Here is a 22,613-nt window from a genome sequence, read left to right as displayed (position 1 = left end):
TTCACAGTAATTTGCAACATTATTTCCTCCTTGAACAGTGAAAGGAAGATGCATTGTGACAATACATGAAGAAAAGTGGATGGACTGTCTCTTGTCTGCTTGATGGCTTTTCTCAGGCCATTTTGTTCTTCTGTGCTCTTCCTCTTGCTATCAGTAACACAGGTTGAGACCCAGAGTGCAGGTAAGTTGCTACGGATGGGCAAAGTTTTCTCTATAGAATCAAATGTTTAAATGTGGTGATTGGGAATTGCATACATTAAGTTATTCCTGCAAACACACAATTGGGACTCTTAATGTGCAAATCTGGATGTGATATATAACAAGCACACATTCACATGCGCACACATCTGGACTTACTTAAAAGAAATGCCGATCATGTTCACAAGAGTTTACTGTCTTGAAAGATAGCATAGAGACAGTACTTTGTTATGCCAAGAATATTCCAATATATATTATTTCTAATATTGTAAATATTTTAACAGACATGTTAACTGGTTAGGTTAATAGTTTAAACTTTAATAAAAATTTTCAAAAGTCTAGACTAACATTTTAAAATAACACCTCAATTTCAAAGGTGACTGTTTTATGTTTACTTAACAAGTTATGTAAACAATTAATTTAAAATAATTGCATTGAAAAGATGAAAGAATGTCCACATTGGTTCTTTTCTTAGCTTTAGAATGTCCACGTTGCAAGCTAGTAGATGTTTTCAGAAGGAAGTTGACAAGCGAATTGTTCTCTGACATTACATAAGCTTTGACATGCATGCATTTGGATCTCATGTTGGATAAAATGATTATTAGAAAACTGTTACCAACTTTCCCATTGCAGTGAAATTTGGCATAAATTCATCACAAGTGATATACTGAAATGGAACAAAATTAGGGCTTCCAGAGCAAGACTCTAAAATCTAGTAGATATCACATTATTTTTGCTGCCATCTCAATCTAATACCCCTAATGAAATAGTAGCTCTATTCAAAGTGTGAATTCTTATGACTCTGTTTATTAAATTCATGCCAATATAATCTATTTTCTTCTCTTTTATCAGAATGTTCGGTAAACGAACGTTTGGTGGAAATAATGGAGAATAATAATCCAGGCTTGGTGGTGACTAACATTCATGCTAATCCTGGCATTATAGTCACAATTAAATCTTCCACAGAAGCAAGTTCTCCCTCTGAATGGTTTGAAATAAAGGACTCACAACTTATCCTGAAAAAGTCTGTGGATTTTGAGGTAATACAATGGAGCGGGGGCAGAAAGCCTTAAATCCAGCAGCAAATGGATGTCAGGGAAGCCTTTCCAACCTAGCTCTCTCCAGATGCACTGGATATTTAATCCCCTGGTGGGAACTGTAGTGTAACTTTTATAGGGAATGCAAGCTTGTGGAAGGATGGTCACTTTGATTGGATTGAGGTGGATGTATATAAAGACTGTGTAAAATGCAAGTGAATTGACACAAGGGACACATAGTAAAACTATTTGATAGACGTAATTAATATATAGGTATTAGTAAATATAATGTAGCACATGCTTTGTGTTTATCAGTTGCCCCAAAGTTATTCCTTCCTATTCTAAAGATTGTGTAGGTGTCAATGTATCTTGGTAAAGTTAGATGAAAACTCCCAGTCTCTCTTTACAGGTATACAATCTACCAAGTTTAAAGAAAGTGGAGAGGCCCAAGGAAGAGTTTAGCTCTTCTGGAAGACATATGGCAGTCCCGAGCCTCACCTGCTTATAATGTGAGGAGGCCTCTGCCTTCCTAAGACTTCTCCAATGACTCATGTGCAAGAAAATCCCTCGCAACTGAGCTGATTCCAATATTGTAAAGCAGGGGCGATGTGAGATAGTCTAATACATTTAGCTAGGATGGTTAAAAACCTGGGGGCTCTATTTTCACAGCATGCTAAATTTGGTTAAGGTTAATTTTGGTTGAGCTTTGGCGACTCCAACCCATCTATCGATTTTGGGAGCTCAGAAGACGAATTAATCCAGTAAATGGTTTTAGTATGCTCTATGAACACAACTTATCAGTGGAAAGGAGGCAATATGGCTAGTCCTCGACTTACCACAGTTCATTTAGTGACAGTTTGAAGCTTCAATGACAGTAAAAAAAGTGACATAATCATTTTTTACACTTACGACCATTGCAGTATCCCCATTGAGCATCCCCATGCTCAAAATCCAGATGCTTGGCAACTGGTTCATACTTATGATGATTGCAGTATCCTGGGATCATGCTATCCCCTTTTGCGACTGTCTGACAAACAAAGACAATGAGGATGCCAGATTCACTTAACAGCCATGTTACTAATTTAACAACTGCAGTGATTCACTTAACAGCTGTAGCAAGAAAGGTCGCAAAATGCACAAATTCACTTAACAACTGTCTCACTCAGTAACAGAAATGTTGGGCTCAATTGTGGTCGTAAGTCGAGGACTGCCTGTTCTTCAAGTGGAAGATCTCAAAGATGCTCACTACCTCTTGTTCTCTTTGCTGCCTGAGTCGAATGAAAACCACTTTGCATACCAAAAGTGTCCCATGTGCTTGTTAGGTGTATGTAAGACCACTGAATTTCCCTAGAAATATATACTGTATGAAAATGTGAAACTAAGCGGCATGAAAGCTCTTCATTCTCAAGCAGAGTTAAACATTATCCAGCCTTGATATTATAAGTCACGAACCTGCTTATTTTTGTACTAGTTCAACCTCTGAGCAGTAGTTTTCAATGCTCCCAGTGTGCTGGGCGGGCCAAATGGAAATCTTTTTCCCTTTCATCAATAGGCTCTGCTTTCCACTCTTGAAGGTTTCAAATAGAATAAGAATAAAGAACAAAGATTCAGAGACTTTGAAACCTGGAGTAATTGCTAGATGGACTTCACTCTTCTAAGTATAAATCTTTAAAGAACAATACAGTAATAGAGAAACCTAAGATATTTTCCTTTATATCTATGCAATACCATTAGAGTACATTTTTTGTTTCATTTACTACTGTTGGAAAGGGAATTCAAATTAAACTTAGAAAAATAAATAGGGGAAAAAAATAAAAGGTACAAAGAAAGAAAAGAAGAAGAAAGTAAGGCAAAAGAAAATAAATACTGTATGTAAAAATTGACTTCCAATCTTCATCATAACAAGTAACACATTTGATAACTCTTCACTCCCATAAGACTGCAAACAAATATATCATCTTCCCATAACCCATGCCTTTTATATGCAAAATTATAAATCATCAACTTTTCAATCCTTCTGTCAGCAAAAAGGCTATAAAGGACTACTAGAGTTTTATACTTCATGTTTTATTTTAACATTCAACTTTATATTCTTTTACTTCTGTCCACCTTGATTTCTAATAAACTCAGATGTTGTTGTAGGACTTGGCCTCTTTTCAATTTTTCTTTTTCCCATCACAGAGCCTTCTTTAAAGTTTTAGCAAACCTCCTTTGTAAAAAATTATCCACATTATTGTCTTGATTTATCATCTGTATTTCCCCGTTGATTTTCAAAGCTTTAACCAGCCTTTTTTGAGTATCCAACAAAAAAGTCCTTATCAGAGTCATTCACTTGTCTTGCCATTTGTAATTCCACTTTAATTGCCTTCTCCAACTTGCAATTCACACTTTTTTGTATTTCCACCTGGATTTTTAAAACTTTAACAAGCTTATTTTATGTATCCAGTAAAAGGTCCTTATCAGAGTTATTCTCTTCCTTTATTATTTGTAATTCTCCTTTAACCTATCTTCTTTCCAAATAATTTTATTAAACTTTGGCTAAAGCTATAAAAGGTGTGTGTGTGTGTGTGTGTGTGTGTGTGTGTGTGTGTGTGTGTGTGTTCCAGCATAACTGGAACACCGCAAGCAGTTTCAACCAAACTTGGTACACAGATGACACTCTTTGAAAACAAATACTGTGGGGATAAGACACCCCTAAAACTTTTCTGGGTGTGTGTTCTGTTAAGTTACAGTCTGTTGTGCATTATAATGGCTTCTACTGTACTGCCGTAAACTGTGCAGTCCAATGGAGTTGCCATGATAACGGCTTCACAGTACTCTACAAGGGGGCTCCCTCTTGTAAGGGGAAAACCAATGTTAGAAATTATGTTTGGTCTGGACATTTCCACCCTATAAATAAATACCTGGGCAATGCCAGGTTATCAGCTAGTATAGACTAAAAAAGAACTAAATCAAATAATATGTGTGTGTGTGTGTGTGTGTGTGTGTGTGTGTGTGTATATATATAACCTGGGCTATATTACATACTAGGCAGACTTCTTAGCCATTAGGCCACAGGCTCTTATCCGTTATCAGCGAAGCCAGGGTGAAACGTATCTATTAGATTTTTACAACTCCTGGTAAGCCCCAATTATGGGAGGAAGCTAACTGCTTCCATCATCTGTCAATCGGCTCGTCACAAGAGTCCATCACGACAAAAACCCAATGTTTTTTTACTGTTGCCTTTGTTATATTTGTGTTTTTTTTAATTTGTGCTGATAAATAAATAAAGGGAGACTAGTATAGATCTATTTCAAGCTATTTAGCTCTCATCAGCTAGCCATACCCTTACTGGGATTTGAACCTGGGCTATATTACATACTAAGCAGACTTCTTAGCCATTAGGCCTGGTAACGGATAAGAGCCTGTGGCCTAATGGCTAAGAAGTCTGCCTAGTATGTAATATAGCCCAGGTTCAAATCTCAGTAAGGGTATGGGTAGCTGATGAGAGCTAAATAGCTTGAAATAGATCTATACTAGTCTCCCTTTATTTATTTATCAGCACAAATTAAAAAAAACCACAAATATAACAAAGGCAACAGTAAAAAACATTGGGTTTCTGTCGTGATGGACTCTTGTGATGAGCCGATTGACAGATGATGGAAGCAGTTAGCTTCCTCCCATAATTGGGGCTTACCAGGGGTTGTAAATATATATATATATATATATATATATATATATATATATATATATATATATATATATATATATATATATATATATATATATATATATATATATATATATATATATATATATATATATATATATATATATATATATATATATATATATATATATATCTCCCTCCTTCCCACAAGAAAAGGATTTCCTATTCTCTTTGTGGCTGACTATATAAACAAGTCTGTGTTCTCTTCACCTTCCCTTAGCTAACCAATATAAATTCTTCATTGCATCAACCCTCTCTTAACAATAGGCAAATCAAATAAGTAGCATCTTCTTTAAATCCAGTAATCGGGAAAACATCTAAATAGAGCTTTTAACATTAATTAATATGTATAAAACTCATCATTGCTTCTTAGCTATAACAAAATCCCGTTTTAAAGTCCTGAAATGATGCTAATATCCTACTATAAACAAAAAATTTAAAAACTCTTTAGCGCTTTAAATAGTCTCTTTTATAAATCCACCAATGATTGAAATGAAATGATTCCAATTATTCTTGGGGATTTTTTTTTCCTTCTTGATTTTTAGAACCTCATTCAGTATATCTGATAGCAAATTTTTGTTCAAAGTCTTGTTCATATCTTCCTCAAATAGATTTTGCTGCATGTCTCATTTGGTAACATCTTCATTTTGGAACAAATTGTTCTCTGGCAGACATAACATAACTGTCATTTCTTGACACAAAACTCTATGCAACTCTTCAAAGATGTCTCTAAAATATCATTATAGATTGCTTGTCTTATAATTCCAATTTCAAAAAGAATTTTTCTTTTCCACAAGCATTTTTTTAAAAAAATCATTTCAAAATTTTAATATGTAAGGTCCAAAACATTTTCTGAGTCCTTAAAACTTTCTGTTGCCAAAGCTTTGTTTACATTTTGCTGTCTGTTTTAAGATCTACTTTCATAATATTTAGTCCATATTCTTATATTGAGGATTGAAGGTTCACTCACCTGATGCTTCCAGCTTCATTACTTTGAAGGTGTCAAAGTTTGTTTTTAAACAATGAATAGGCAATTTTGGAAAATCGTTAGCAAGGGAAGTTAGCACAACTTAATGTCCTTTGCAAGGTTCCATTTGTAATGGAAGCAAAATGGTGGATTCCCCCATCATCTCTCAATCCCCCATCCCCTCCTCACATACAGGAGATCGCTGTCTTGCATTCACTTGTGAGAAAAAGGAATGTCCATCAGGAGAAATAGTTCATGCAATCTTGTGTCACTCTTTGATCCATTTTGAAAAGTTGCAAATGGCAGCTCTGCTTGTTGGCAATGCTGTAGTGGTCAATTTGCCATATTTTCCATAAAGGCCCGCCTTCTCTAATCCATGCCTTTTTTATTATTCAATATTTCTAGTTCTAGTATTTCTTCAATGCATCAGATTTAATATCTTCTGGACATAAAGAAACAGACATCATTGCTGACAATTCTGATTTTGTAACTACTAAATGTTTGGCCCATTCTTCAAAATCCTGACCAGCTCAAGATTGACTCAGTCCTTCCTGGGTCAGTAAAATCAGGACCCAGATTGTTGGGAGCAATACGCTGACAGAGAAAGCTGTAATGCACTATGGAGTGGTATATAAGTTGAAGTGCTATTGCTATTGCTGTTCATACATTTTTTTCTTTTCTTTTCCTTTCCTTTTTCCTTTTCTGCCTATACTTTTTAGTCCCCACCAATGTTCAATTTCTGAAATAATATATTTTCAATAAATAATAAATACATTTTATATTAAGTTAAAAAAACCAACATATTCTGATTCCTAATGAAGTATTGATTATTTTATTTTATTACTTCTGAAATCTTATGGTAAAAATATACAAGTATAAAAAATATAAAATTCTAAATTCTAAAATTGTATGAACCTTTACATCAAAAACATATCTAACTTTTTTCCATTTATTTCCAATTCTTTAAATTCTTAAACTTATAGCTAATTTTTCTTTTATTAAAAAAAGAAAGTAAACTATCCAGGTAGCTTTTCAAAACCGTTGATCCGAAGATCTGTAATAGAGCATTGAATAAGCAACTTTTGATTAGAAAGTGAGGTTAGTGGACTCAATGTCTTTTTTTAATATATATATATATATATATTTATTTTTAAACAAACAAAAACAAACAAAAACATAAAACACATACAACCTTCTTCTATTTCATATAGCGTGTCATTTCGTTACAAGATTTTGTGTGTCCTTTCCATGGTCACCACTTACAATAATATATCGAATCACAAATTGTTCATTAGATAAACATAAGTACATTATTGTTATATTTCAATTTTTCAGCTGTAATTATTATTCCTTAATTTTAAATAAGATATTCTAAATATTGAATCCATACATACATCATCATTTTGCATCAATCGTTCAACTCCAATTATTATTCCTACATTTTAAACAAAATATTCTATATATTGAAATCATACATATATCATTCCATTACATCGTTCTAATCTATTTAACAGTGCTAAACCCTTACAGTATTGCATATATCATTGTATTATTCTTAAAATATAAAAAGTTCTCACACTTTTCCCATTACCATGATTTTTTATCTAACCATTGATAAAACAAATCCCAAACCTTGTAAAATTGTTCATTTTCTTGTTCTCTAATTTCAAATGTCAATTTACTCATTTCCACCCATTCCATAATTTTTTGAATAGTTTCCTCCTGAGTTGGCATTTTCTCATTTTTCCAATATTTTGCAAATACAATTCTAGCTGCTGTTAAAACATTTACAATCAATATTTCAAGTCTCTATTATATATTTCTGGTATAATTCCCAATAAAAAAGTTTCTGGTTTAAAGTCTATACGTTTTTGTGTCATTTTCTCCAACCACGTGTGGTTCTTAGTCCAATATTTTTTAGCTTCTATGCAAGTCCACCACATATGGTAATACGAACCCGGTGTCTGATGACATTTCCAAACATCTTAGACAAATTTTCTTTATATGCTGTTGACATTGTCATTTTGTAACTTTGGGACCACAATTTCTGCCACTTCTCTAATTCAATCTCATGCCCAAATTTTTTTCCTCAAGCTAGCATAGTTCCTTTAACTTGTTCTTCTTCTAACGTAACCTCTAGTAAGTGTTCATAAAGTTTTTAATTACTTTTTCATCAGTACCCATCAAAATTTTATCTAATTCAGTCATTTTATCATAAAAACATTCCTCTTTACGGTCTTGTCATATCTAGATTGTATTTACACATATGAAAACCAGTTCATCTTTATACCTTCCTTTGCCAGTTCTTGCATAGATTTAAGTTCACCCTCTGCATTCAATATTTCACCATATCTAACTGTTTGTTCCTTTTTGTATATCATTGCGTATGAAAAGGCTTCAATAGTTGATAGCCAGACTGGAATTATTAGTTAGTTAGTTAGTTATTTTGCCTTCTAGCATTGTTACAGTTTCTTTTGGTATCTGGGGTAAGTTGGCTTCCTGTAAGTATTGTTTCACTCTTGCCTCTTCTGTATTCTCATGATCGTATAAGTTACAGTAGTAGCCTTGTATAATTTTTTTCTTCTCTTCACTCCCATAACAGGTTTGCCCTCGATCATCCATTAACTGCAATATCTTCTTTGAGTCTCTCTCTTTTCTCAGTTTGTATGCCAACCATCTGCCTGGTTTATTAGCATTTTCAAAGTAATTCTGTTTAGCACCCCTAATTTTTTGGGCTAATTCCTCTTTTTCCATTAACCCAATTTTGTGTTTAATCGTATCCATTCTTACTTTAATGTCCTTCTTTTGTGGGGAGTTCTGTAGTTCTTTTTCAAGACCCTTATATTCATTGTCAAGTCCTTTAAGTGTTTGTCTTTTCTTTATATTTCTCTTCCTTGTATAGTCAATTATCAGGCCTCTGGTGTAGGCCTTCATTGTATCCCAGAGATTCTGCATTGATGTCTCCTCTTTTCTATTTTCTTTAAAGAAAAAGGCCAATTACTTTTCCATTTTCTGTACAAAGTCTTTCTCTTTTAATATAGTGTTGTTTAATGTCCACCTAGATCTTTTTCTTTGTCCTTTCCATTTAATTATCATTGGGTTGTGGTCTGCTCAAGTACTTTCAATTGAATTGAAATTTCAATTCAATTTCCTGTATGTTATAGGCCGATTCAGTTGCTGCCCATATCATATCGATTCTAGAATAAGATAAATGTCTGTTTGAATAAAAAGTATATTGTTTTTAGTAGGATTTCTCTCTCTCCAAACATCCTTTAAACCTGTCTCATCGATCATTTAAAAAAAGGATTTAGGGAGTATCTTTCTATTTGACTTTGTTGTTTTTTGTGAATTATAGTCCATATTCTTATCTACAATTCCATTAAAATCTCCCATCATACAAATATTTAAGTAATCCAAATCCATTATTTTCCTGAGTAATTTTCTGTAGAATTCATCTTGCTTATCATTAGGCTCATATATTGCTATTAGGAGCATTTTCTTATTATTGTCCATAATTTCCACCATCAAAATTCTTCCATCATCATCTATTTAAATTTGTTCCACTGGGATTGTATCTTTAATATAATATCTTTAATATCCTCTTTTCTTACAGGTTGCCAATGAGGTAAACATTTTCCCCAGCTTTGATTGCCTTAATAAGTATTCATGTTGCTTTTGAATATGTACTTCTTGAGGACAAATTATATCCAATTTTAGTTTCCCTAGTTTGTGAAATATTTTTTTTCTTTTATTTGCTGAATTAAGTCCATTTATGTTCATTGAGATCATTTTCTTCTCTTCCATATTTATGTTTTATACATAGGATTTATTGCTCTGGTGGCTCTAGGTTCTCATAGTTCTCTAATATCCACACCACCTACAGCACCTTCTACTATCTCGATCCCGCCTACTGCTCCTTCTTCTTTTCCAGTCGAAGCTGAAGACACCACTCGTGATTCTGTCACTGATTCTTTTCTTCCAGTCTCCTCAACCTTCCCTCTGAGATGTTCTTTGAAAAATGCTTCTGCTTTTTCAATTGAATCTATTCTGTATCTTTGTCCTTGCCATACAAACATTAAACCTTCTGGTTTCAACCATCTGTAATTAACACCTTTTTTGAGTAGAATTTTAGTCAAAAATTGATATTCTCTTCTCGATTCTCTCACTCTTCTTGGTATTTCCTTCAAAATTACAATCTCCTTGCCTTTGCACTCCAGTTGTCTATCTCTTTCTTTTTGAAGTATTTGCATCCTAATTGCTTTCTTGGGAAACCTTACATGAACTTCCCATGGCAAATCATTTTTCTCTGCATATTTTGTAAAAACTTAAAATGCTTCATCTATAGCATCAGCCATATTCTCTTGGGTTAACTGGAGGACATTCGTCAAAATTTCTATCATTATTTCTAACAGGTTTTCACCTTTTTCTTCTTCTATGTTTTGGAATCTTAGAAAAAAAACCTGAGCTTTCCATCTCCCAATTCAGTATTCCAATATTATCTTTTTTGACCACACTCAGTTTATTATCAATCTCCCCAATTTTCTTCTCTCTTTGGTCACTTTTTTCTTCAATTTTTTGTAGTCTATCTTCATATTTCATCACCATTTGTTGAATACTATCATTTTTTCATCAGTTTTAACTGCTTTTTGTTCCATCTTCTACATTCGTTGTTCAATGTTTCCCATTTGTTGTTCTATTGTCTCAATTCTTTTTTCCATGTTTTCTTTTCTCTTTGCGATTGGTATCTGCTTTTACTTGTAAATTCTGAATTCCTTGCATAATCATCTCTAAGGTAATTGCCTTCTCTCTTGCCTTTTCTTTTTCCTGTTGCAACATTGTCTGTAATGATCTTTGTCCTCCTGCTGGTGAGGAGGAGAGTGTTGTTGTTGCAGAGCCGGTGGTTATAACCACTTGGTATAAAAGTCAGTTGTAATCCAGAGTGACCATAAGGTGATCAAAGGTTTAAAAAAAGAAAAGAGGAAGGAAAAATGTCAATTATAATCCAAAATGGTCATGGGGTGGTCCAAGGTAAAAAAAAAAAAGTAAAAAGGTAAAAGAAAAAGAAAACAAAAAGGCCGAGAAAAAAGGGAAGAAGATTCTGTGGGGAAAAAGCAAAGAGTAAAACAAGAAAGCAAAATGGAGACAGTAGGTAAATCTACTATCAAAAATGTGAAAAGGAAAAAGAAAAACCCATAAAAGAATAAAAATCTTTAATCTTTTCTATGCCATAATCCAATTGAAAAAAACCAAAAATTGAAAACAACCAGACAAAGGACCCAACTTCACAGCAAAAAGAAGTAAACACTGCCACCAGCAAAAAAAAGAAAGAAAGAAAGAAAGAAAAGAAATAGTTTCAAGGCTTCTTGTAAAGTTAAAGCTCTCTAAACAAAAGAAAAAATAAATTCAAAACTTTTATAAAATGAAAGCCTTTCAAGATCACTCCAGGCTTACTCTTACAGTTGTTATCTATTCTCTCCAGGCAGAATTTCAAGGACTGAAAATTTCAGAGTAAGCATCTGTGTAAATAACTCTTCTCCTATCAGTCCTGGCTGAGCCAGTAACCTTGGAAAGCAACCTTTTCCAAACATTAATTCAAACAAAAAATAGAAACAAAGTTTCAGAGCCTCTAGGTGGCAGTGTTACTTATCCAAAACTTTCCCTCTCTGTATTGCGTTCTCTGCCTTATTAAGAGAAAATAAAAAATAAAATAAAAAGCCAAAAGAGGAAAAGGAAAATAGTACATGAACTTTAAATCACTGTATATTAAAAAAGACTCTTAAACAGTGGAACAGTAGAACTTAGTTATCAAACAATGCAAAAAGTAAAAGGCAGAAAAACGGAAAAGAAAAAAGCCCGCTCCATTTAACACTATGCTGAATAGAAAGTCCAGTCGGTCTTCCGACAATAAAAAGGAGGAAAAAAACTTTCACTTTGACTGTAGCCTTATATTCGCCGCTTACTCTCTCTTATCAGTCTTTATTTTAGGTTAGTTCTCTTCATTTAGGATGTTTTCATAAATCAGAAAAAAGGTAAAAATTTCACCATGAACGACATGCTCTCTCCTGCACTTTCACTTCCGAAGCTGTCAGCAGTTTCGCCAGCCTTAATGGCTGCTTCCTAGCTGCTGGCAAGGGGGCTATTCCTGGATCACCAGAGACTTTGTGGATGTCTCTGGAATCGGCAGGATATGACCCTTCCTATCACCATCTCTTCAGGATGGTTTAGGTCCAGTTAGACCGTCCTGTGGCTGGAATTTCGGTGGCGGTCTCATAGCCCCGAGATTGACCGTTGTGTCACCGTGACATCAGCTTCTGGTCCCTGGACTCAACGTCTTTTGAAGGGTTCTGCTACGATTGAGAGCATAACTGGTCCATTCATCTCCTGGTTCTCAGACCCACGGGGACCACTGTCTTACAGTATCCTCATAAGAAGCAACTGTCCAGAGCACATGTGGGTGATATCCCATCCTCTTCTTATCCAGAGAGGTTCTGAAGAGTTAATCTATTTACTGCAATTTTTGCTGCAGTCATCAGCTTTCCTCTGTCAGAGATGTGTTTAAGTTGCCATACCTCAATTGAAAATCCACTTGTTTTCCATTAGAATAAGACTACAGTTAAAACAACTGCTGAAACCTTATTGCCTATCACACACATGCCAGGAGTAAGACAGATAATGGACACAAATACATATACAAATGCTTGTAAAAATAATACTTTGGAAGCTGCTAGTTTGAATGGAAGAGTAGAAATGGGCTTATCTTTTAATCGCTTTAATCTCAAATGCTCAATTTAGGATCAGGTGTGAATGAATCATCTCCTTTCTGAGATATCAAGATGCATGTTCAATTGTTAAGCAATCTTTCCACTTCTGTTGCACTGAAAAAAATGCCAGTTTTCCCGAGCAGATTTTACTTACCTTCACAAAAACAAGGGGGGAGAAAGATCTGAAACTGCTGGATTTTGTGTATGTTTTACAAAACAGGGTGGGACATATTTTCCCAAGACAGCATTTTCTCATTCAAAGTTGTTCGTGGGTGGCAGCAGATGACAGAAAGTGCTGAACAAAATGCATGGCATACCAGCTCCCAGGGACCTTTATTTGACTGCAAGGGGTCAATAGATTTTTGGAATATCAGATGGAAGGCTCTTTAGAGTGCTAGGATGCTAGATATTAGCAAGCATTTTCTCTCACTACAACTATGCTGCTTTTATTTATTCTGAGCCCTGGTGAAATGGCTGTGTTGATGTAAAGAATAATGATTCCATTGCAAGGCCCAGGGGAACCAGCATTTGCTAGGAATTATATGTGTAAAAAATAGTTGTGCCATAAAGGGTTGCTTTAAATTAAAATGTTTATTTTTAATGCAGGAGATAAAATTACTTCAGCCAGAATTGATATGCTGGAAAGCAGGTTTGCAAGTGAGTCATATTTCAAATTTCCCTTTGTATTATTAGTCCTACCAAAGTATAATATGTTGGAAGAAATGTCTTTGCAAGGTTGATAGTGGTCCTATAGGACCACTCTCACAGTTATACTGGCTGAGGATTGTGGGAGTTGAAGTCTAGCACATACAAAAGACAAATTAAAGAAGGTTTTGTATCAAGAATTACATGTACAGCAAACCATATCTTATTGTGTTAAGAAGTCTATTATAAATTTCTTTTCTCTTCTGTGAAGTTCATCTATGCTTTGTATTATTGGCCTTCGGGTGATAGAATTTTGTACAGCATTAATACTGCCCACAAAGAAAAGATCCTCCTCCAGTTTTCTGATTTAGAAATTGTTTAAGAGCCATAGCTGATCTAGATGGACTAAGAGTTGGACTCACTTGGATCTGCCCTAACTCCATCGAGTAACAGAATTTTTCTGAGATTCAAGCAGGGTTTTTTTAGCCCTAAATGGATAGTGAAATAAAGCATCTCTTCTATTACCAAAGCATGATTCTTTTGAATAGAATTGCTGATTTTTAAAGTCCCTTTCTTTTAGAAAGTGGGGGCATGGGATAATTGTAAGGAAACAGAATATGCAAGAAGTGTAGAAAAATGATAGTTTGGAGAAATAATGGGTGTTTGCTTTGTGAGTTCCTTTCCCTAACACCTCTCTGTTGGAGTATTTGTCCAAAAAAATGTGAATATATTCAGGTTTCCCTGAAAATAAGACTGGGGTGTCTATTTTTATATATACAGGAGGCACACTTCTTCTGCTTGCTCGTGGTGGAGCAGGAGGATGTGGGCCACGTATGGCTTGATATTTGCTTCACCTCGCAGCAATGATGACTGGCAGCCCAGTCGAGCAGGACCCCACGTGACTGCTGGCTGGGCTTGTGGCCACAATGGAATAGGAGGCCAAGTAACACACTGGTGCCATGGCCATGAGTGGGGGGGTGGAGCTTCCCCACGTGCCTTGGACTGGCTTACCTCAGCCCCCCCCCTCCCAAAGCCAGACCATCCACAACCTGACATTTGCCTGGCCTCGCGTCTGCAGCACCATCACACTGCTTGGCCTGCTGCTCCATTGCAGAAGAACTGGGCCAGCAGCTACGTGGGCTCCTCTGCATATGGCCGCTGGTGCTGTCACCACAAGGCAGGTGTCAGGGCGTGGATAGTCTGGCTGTGAGGCACTTGAAGTAAGCTGGTTCAGGGCTTATAGGACAGTTCAACTACCACCCCATCGCCTCATAGCTGCAGCACCATGAGCACCCAGACGGAATGGGCAAGCAGCTGGCTGCACAGGCTCTTAAGTATGGCTTGAAACGTGTGTCAAGGCTTGACACATGCCTTGCTTCACCGTGGCAGCTCTCACAGCCCCATCCAGCAGGATCCCGCATGGTTGCTGGCCCACTTCTTCTGCTTGCTCATGGCCACAACGTAGCAGGAGGCCAAGCGATGCATTGGTGCCATGGCCACGAGACGAGGCAGGGGTTGGAGCTCCCCACATGCATTGCACTTGCTTACCTCAGGGCCCCTGAAGCCAGGCTGTCTACTCCCCAACATCTGTCTTGCCTTGCAGCCACAGCACCAGCACACCACTTGGCCTTCTGCTCCGTTGCGGCCATGAGAAAGCAGAAGAAGTGAGCCGGTGGGCTTCTACTGCACATGGCTGCTGGTGTTGCTGCCACTGCAAGGCAGGTGTAGGGGCATGGGTGGCCTGATTACAGGGTCCTGAGGTAAGCGGGTGCTGGGCGTGTGCAGCAGCTCCACCACCACCCAGTCTCACTCTGGGGCCATGGCACCACAAGCAACCCGATAGAATGGGCAAGCAGTCAGCTGCACCGTCTCTTAAGTAGGGCTTATTTTGGGGGTATGGCTTATATTAGCTGCATGTGTAAAACCTCTCTAGGGCTTATTTTTTGGATAGGTCTTATTTTCAGGGAAACAGGCTAGATGTTAAATCAGAATTCAGAGTGACAAAGAAAAGGGGCAGATAGAATATAGGGTGATGAAATCACTATCTTCAAACTTTGAATGAAAAGTGTGTATTATAATGCAAGGCTGTGCCTCTTTTGGGTCACAAAATACTTTTTCCAGAGACACATCTAGCCAAAGTAGTTTTGATCCAATTTAGTAGGAATAGATCCCAAAAGACTTTCTTCTGACTGTGAGAGAGCACAGGTAACAGGGATTCAGTCAAGACCTTAGCAGGGGCCGAGCCAAACTTATGAAGAAGCAAATGGGGTGGGGGGGAGGGGAAGGCTAATCAATGTGCTCTTGCTTTTCAGAGTTTTTGAGCTTGAAATCCACCGATAACCTTCTTTTGCTTTATTTACCCCTAGATAGAAAATATCAAAGTTCTAATTTTAATTCAAAATGAAAATGATAATGGACCGGTGTTCAAGCAAACTAACATCACCGTTGATGTTCCTGAGGTAAACCATTGTATTCATATGTCCCCTCAGGATGTAGTAATAAGGACATGATTATAGTTCCAGTGAGCCAATGACATTGAGAGAATGATCACTTTGTACGAGAAATACATACATGTATCGGTGAACTAATGTAAAGGAAGATGAAAAATTCCACTCACAAAGTTACACTCGTCAAATGTATAAAGCTTTTTTTTTCCTGCTAAGAAAGATTATTGAATGGGCATTGCTACTAGGCGTTGCATCATCACAGGAAATTAGGACAATAGTTTGGAAAAAAGCATTCAAGATACCATATACATTTGTGATATATCCCACACCTTCATCATTGAACTAGTTGTAGCACAATTCAAATTTCTAGGCAGCTCTGCTTCTTTCTAAGGATTTTATGCATGTCTTTATTTTAATATGCCTACTTTGTTTTATTTAGCAGAATTTCCAAAAGAATAACATCACAAAATCATATGCTGTTATTTGTAAAATACATATCCTTTGCTGATAATTTTTTGTCTCTGTAAAATATCAGGTCCCATCCCTTTCATATGTAGTCCTTGACTTACAATCATTCATTTAACAATGGTTCAAAATATTATAATGGTCTCAGCAAAAGTGATTTATATCTTCACACTTATAACCTTTGCATCACATCCAGAGTCACATGATTGCAATTCCGGCACTTGGCAACCAGCTTACATTTATGCCTGGTTGTGGTGTTCTGTGGTCCTGTGATTGCAGTTTGTGAATTTCCCAAACAGTGTCTAACAAAAGAGTCAATTGGAAAACTTGATTTGTTTACTGACTATGTGATTCACTTTATCAGCATGGTAAAATGATAATAAAATCTGGTCTAGTTATGTGGCGATGCAACTTATGGCTGCACTGACCATATAATGAAACTTCCAATCCCAACTGTGGCCATAAAATAAGGATTACTTCAGAAAGTGATATCCAAATTATTCTGTTTAAATACTGTTTCCTGCCTGCCTGCCTGCCTGCCTGCCTGCCTGCCTGCCTGCCTGCCTGCCTGCCTTCTTCACCCTCCAAATTTGCTTCTAAGGGCCAGAAGCAGGCTGGAGAAATGTTTCTGCCAAAGTATGCAATCTGATTAGTGGATACAATGTAAAAAAATCAATTCCAAATTAAATAAAATATAGGTTAATGCCTTTCTTTATTATAAATCAGTTTACTGAAATGCAACCAATTCCACCATTAATTGAAATGGGCATAATAATTTAACACATTTAAAATGTTCCAAGATTTATTTCTAACGGGCCTTCACACTGCTTACCTTCTAAAATGTATGAAAAGTATGTTTATCTTAAATCACAGCTCAGATTTCCCTCTACTTATAACAAATTTTCCTATGCCCTTCCCAATGTCTCCGTTTTGCTAACATTTCATTCATTCATTCATTCATTCATTCATTCATTCATTCATTCATTCATTCATTCATACATACATACATACATACATACATACATACATACATACATACATACATACATACATATATATATATATATATATATATATATATATATATTTGTGCTGATAAATAAATAAAGGGAGACTAGTATAGATCTATTTCAAGCTATTTAGCTCTCATCAGCTAGCCATACCCTTGCTGGGAATCGAACCTGTGCTCTATTGCCTCTTAGGCAGATGTGTTAACCATTGAGCTACAGAACTCGACTCCTTATCAGCCAGGCCAGGGTGAAAGGTATATATTTAAAGTAACAACCCCTGGTATGCCCAAATATGGGAGGGAGGTCACACTTCCATTCTCTATCCTTCGGCTCGTCACAAGAGACCATCCAGACAAAAACCCAATATTTTTTACTGTTGCCTTTTTGTTACATTTGTTATATTTGTGCTGATAAATAAATAAAGGGACTGGTATAGATCTATTTCAAGCTATTTAGCTCTCATCAGCTAGCCGTTGGGTTTCTGTCTATATATATGTAGGTCTCTAGTTATTCGGGTTTTCTCCCACGTAGAAAACCTTGGCGTCGCCAAGACATCTCCAATTCTACACGGGAGAAAACCCGAATAACTAGAGACCTACATACTAACACCCACGAAAACCTCAGAAATCATATATATATATATATATATATATATATATATATATATATATATATATGTATGTATGTATGTATGTATGTATGTATGTATGTATGTACACACACATACACACACATACACACACACATACATACATACACATACATACACACACATACATACACACACACACACACACACACACACACACACACACACACATGTAGGCCTTGGCGTATTCGGGTCTTTTCCCTTGTAAGATTGAGAGTATGTTGGCGATGTTTCAACAAGGTCCCACTCGCCATCTTCAGGCTGGTGCCTTCAGCTTTGTGCTTGTGCGAGCAAAGTGTGATCGGAGCTGCGGTCTTTCTATAAATATTCTATAAATAGTGGAGTGCTGGCTTTGTTGCTGTAAGCGGGTTGGTTGGTTGTGTTGTTACATCTTGATTAGTTGATGGAGTTGATGTATGCAGGTTAGTCGGCTGTTTCGTAACATCCTGTGTGTCAGAGGTACTAGCTGTGTGCCCATTAGTCTTTTGTGTTGTAACGACTTGGGTAATGGGCTATGTGATGACATCCTGAGCTCTAGTGTAGTGATATCCAGAGTCTTGTGCTGCAACATCCTGGGAGGTTGGTTGCATTGTAACATCCTGAGCCTTAATGTTGTAACCTCATGAGTTATGTTATGTAATGTCCTGAGCAGATGGCTGTGATGTAACATCCAGGGCTTTGGTTTGGCACCGAGTTTGCAGTCTGGCCATGTGTTCATGGTGTGTGTCAGTTTGATTTGTGTGGGGGTCAGAGGGGAGTGCAGCAGTTGGTGATGCATCCATGTTTGGCTTCTGGGTGGTGGTTGCATTTCATCTATGGGATGGGTTTGGGTTTGAGTCTGGCGAGGGTGATTGGTGGTCGCGTCCTGTGTTGTTCTGGGTCCGGTGTCGGTTTTCATGGCTGGGACTCGTTTGTTGACTAGGGCTAGTTTCAAAAACTGTCAACAGCAAACTGACACACACCATGAACACATGGCCAGACCGCAAACTCGAAGCCAAGCCAAAGCCCTGGATGTTACGTCACAGCCATCTGCTCAGGACATTACATCACAGAACTCAGGAGGTTATAACACTAAGGCTCAGGATGTTACAATGCAGCCAACCTCCCAGGATGTTGCAGCACAGGACTCAGGATATCACTACACTAGAGCTCAGGATGTCATCACACAGCCCATTATCCAGGTCGTTACAATACAAAAGACTAATGGGCACACAGCTAGTACCTCTGACACACAGGATGTTATGAAACAGCCGACTAATCTGCATACCTCAACTCCATCAACTAATCAAGATGTAACAACACAGTCAACCAACTTGCTTACAGCAACAAAGCCAGCACTCCACAGACCTCCACCAATATTTATAGAAAAACGGCAGCTCCGATCACACTTTGCTCGCACAAGCACGAAACCGAAGGCACCAGCCTGAAGATGGTGAGTGGGACCTTGTCGAAATGTCGCCAAGATATTCTCAATCTTACACAGGAAAAGACCTGAATACGCCAAGACCTGCATACCTGTACCCATGAAAATCTACAAAAACATATACCCTGTTTCCCATAAAATAAGACCTCCCCGGATAATAAGCCCAATCAGGTTTTTGAGTGCATGCATTAAAATAAGCCCTCCCCTGAAAATAAGCCCTCCCTGAAAATATTGCAACACAGAAGGAGCCATGAAGTGACCACCCTTGCCGCCTCCTGCATCTCAAAAATAATAAGACCTCCCCAAAAATAAGGCCAAGTGCTTATTTCAGGGGTCAAAAGAAAATAAGACCCTGTCTTCTTTTGGGAAAACATGGTATGTGTATGTATGTATGTATGTATGTATGTATGTAACTTGTTTACTTGAAATGCACAGTATTTTATATTGGTTTGTGAGCAGGCCTAGAACTTGAAACTTGGAATTTGAAAATCCATCCAGTCATTCAGCTCCATGGCTGATCAGTAAAGTAATGTTAAGGTTAAAATAAGGCTACTGTGGAAAAAGTAAATAGTAGATAGAACTTAGCTCTTTTGGAAACTGACTTTTGGCTCTCTGTTAAGTGACTGAATTTACAGAATCAAAGCAGATCTGATGATAATTTTATTGTCCCAATCAGCAAGTTGAACCTTTAGAAGGTATCGTGGTATTAATGGAGATTATCTTAAAATGTAAATCAGTATACCGATTTTTTTTCCTGAGATAGAAAAAGACCGACTTTTTACCACCCAATCTTTTGCTCAGACCACTTCCTGGGTATTATTTACCTCATGTAGATTGTAATTAATGAAATTAAGATCAGGCCTAATTTTGTCCTGAATTCATTGCTCTTTTTTTATTTTTCTGGGCTACATTTTTGGATTGGAGCTCCTGGGTGTTGTATGTGTATTTCTGTGGATCAATCCAATAAACCTCTAAAGATACATTTTCCCTTTTCAGGATACAAAAGTGAACACGACTGTCGTACCTCTGACAAGCGTAACTGCTACTGATGCTGATTTAAATCCAGTGTACTACAGCCTTGAAGGAAGTCAAGTTAGTATATAGTTCAACTGAACTCTTGAGATGTAGAGTATAAATTCAAAGGCTAACTTCTTCTTGACAAGCAGTCTTCCAAAGCAGGATACACATTGTTTCCCTCTTCTCTGCAGATTGCCTCTTTTTCTGCTTAGACTGGAGAAGTGAGGGAATCAGAACTGAAAAACTGTCTTATGCCAAACGGCTTAGTAATTACATTATCAGATAGAACAGTACCACACGTTCACCTGCATGTTTCATTTCTCCACAAAGTGGAAGTAAAAAGAAGCATTTGTCAATTGAAAACAGGCTTAATCTACAGAAAGGTCATATTAGATAAATCATGGAATGTGTCGATAAGAGCATTCAACCATGAAATAAGGTTTGGGGGGGGTGTGTTGGAAGAGAGTAGGTTATTTTCGCCTGAAAAATTAAGAAAACTCCAACTGTAAAATGAATTTACATTGGACAGAGTTTCTCCCTCCAATATATTCCCTGCCCTGTATTGTTTTGCTAATCACTATAATTAGTATCTCTCAGCAGAAGAAATGTCATAAACAAGATTTTAAAAATTCATCAATTTATGGACAATTATATTTAGTCTGTAGAAAGGAAGAAAAACAGTATAGAATCTCCATGATTCACTTTTCATGAGGTTGGAAGTAAGAGGACAAACATATACTGAGCTCAGAATTGTATGTGTCATGCATTATTTCCTATGTCTGTAATTAAAATTGGCATTCTCTCTTGTTAACTGATAGGAAGCAATGGACTATTTCAATATACAAGGAATTAACAACCCACAAATTTACTTGCGTAAAGCCCTGGATTATGAAGCAATTAATTTTATGAGATTTACTTTAAGGGCCATGGTGAGTTTTATTGCAAACAAAATATTTGCAATGCATGTTCTATCATCTGCTTAATTTTCCTTCTGAAGCTGAAACTGCCAATCATGATATCTGCCAGTTCCGAGACATTTAGCTTAAATGTTGAAACAGAAAACATTTCCCCATTGAAAGATGGTGATTGCAGAATTGTGCATCCACACTATGGATCATATGAGGCTCTTTATCACTCAATGTTAGCTTTTACAAAATAATGGGTATAAACCGTACCATTTCTTGGATCATCATCCAGCCTGCTGCCTTTTGCAAATGTACTAGAAGGGATTGATCTAATACTTCAAGATACTTTTTAGCCTATGAACCTTCTCCAATTTATTCTCCTCCATTTTTCTGTTACATAGGATGGAAATGCTGGTGCGGCAGGGACACACACAGCCACAGCCACAATATCCATACAGATTGTACAGTCTGATCTCAAGCCTCCCTGGTTTCAGCCATGTACTGCCGTTGGAGGCAGCAAAGTGTGTATCAGTCTTGGCTATACCAGCAAAGTCAATCTTTCAGAAGAAGCGGTACGTTAGCAAGATGCTTAGACTGGTCCCCTACCCCAAGTTGCCCTGTTTAATTTTGGTTTGTTTCTCCTTGGCCTTGTGTTGCTCTTTTCATTTAACCTCCAAGAATTCCCGTTATAGCAATGCTGTGACTTGGGCACAGGTACTCAGCCTGCTTGGTTGAACCCAGAGTCCAAAGAGGACCACAACCAGAAAGATATGTACTACCTTTAGTAAGAGAGGTATTTGATGTAGTTAAACTTTGTGAACACAGAATGTTTCCATCGTTTACAATTCAACCATCTGAGACTTGATTACTTTTGTTGTTATTCTCCTCGCCACATTAGTTCATCAGGAGGCCAAGATGAATTTTTGCTTGTGTGCCCATAATTGCATTGTGACTTGTTGTAGCATTCAAACCAGCAGGTTCAGGGCAGGGCACGTATCTGATGGGGTCTCTTTGATAAGACAGAAAGCAGGGGTGAATGGACTGGAAAGTGACAGAGAAAGTTGACATGAAAGAACAGGCTGAACATGGACTTCTCGAAGACTATTTTTCCTAAAGAGTCAAGAAATACAATCGCTTTCTCACTGTGAAATTATGTAATTGGGCTGTCTTATTTCATGAATCACTCTATGGATTCCAACATGAGTTTGAGAACAAATCTATAATGCATCATTAAATCCTCATGTCACCTGGTCAGACAGGGAGGGTTTCCTGCAGAATTTTAACTGGTGGGTCCAGGAAGTGAGCCTTCTCTGCTGTTGCCCCTGTCCTTTGTAACGTTCTCCCTCCAAAGGCAAGGCAGGGGCCCAATCACCTGGCCTT

At 37.1% G+C, this 22,613-nt stretch overlaps 1 protein-coding gene across 2 annotated transcripts in view; it reads left to right on the top strand.

The window, feature by feature from the left end:
• The window catches only part of CDHR5 (cadherin related family member 5), a 37,433-nt gene continuing 14,820 nt past the window's right edge, over window positions 1-22,613 (top strand). For both annotated transcript variants that reach the window (XM_087716170.1, XM_087716163.1), the window contains exons 1-7: window positions 1-181; window positions 1,051-1,238; window positions 13,279-13,329; window positions 15,684-15,776; window positions 20,308-20,403; window positions 21,147-21,257; window positions 21,635-21,805. In XM_087716170.1, the coding sequence (XP_087572296.1) occupies window positions 103-181; window positions 1,051-1,238; window positions 13,279-13,329; window positions 15,684-15,776; window positions 20,308-20,403; window positions 21,147-21,257; window positions 21,635-21,805 (789 nt within the window). In that variant the 5' untranslated portion in view covers window positions 1-102. The remainder of the gene's footprint in view (window positions 182-1,050; window positions 1,239-13,278; window positions 13,330-15,683; window positions 15,777-20,307; window positions 20,404-21,146; window positions 21,258-21,634; window positions 21,806-22,613) is intronic.

This window comes from Thamnophis sirtalis, unplaced genomic scaffold, assembly GCF_051295495.1.
Source record: "Thamnophis sirtalis isolate CommonGarterSnake01/CBP01778 unplaced genomic scaffold, rThaSir2_p1.2 scaffold_1, whole genome shotgun sequence".
NCBI lineage: Eukaryota > Metazoa > Chordata > Lepidosauria > Squamata > Natricidae > Thamnophis > Thamnophis sirtalis.
This window is presented reverse-complemented; position numbering and strand designations above follow the sequence as displayed.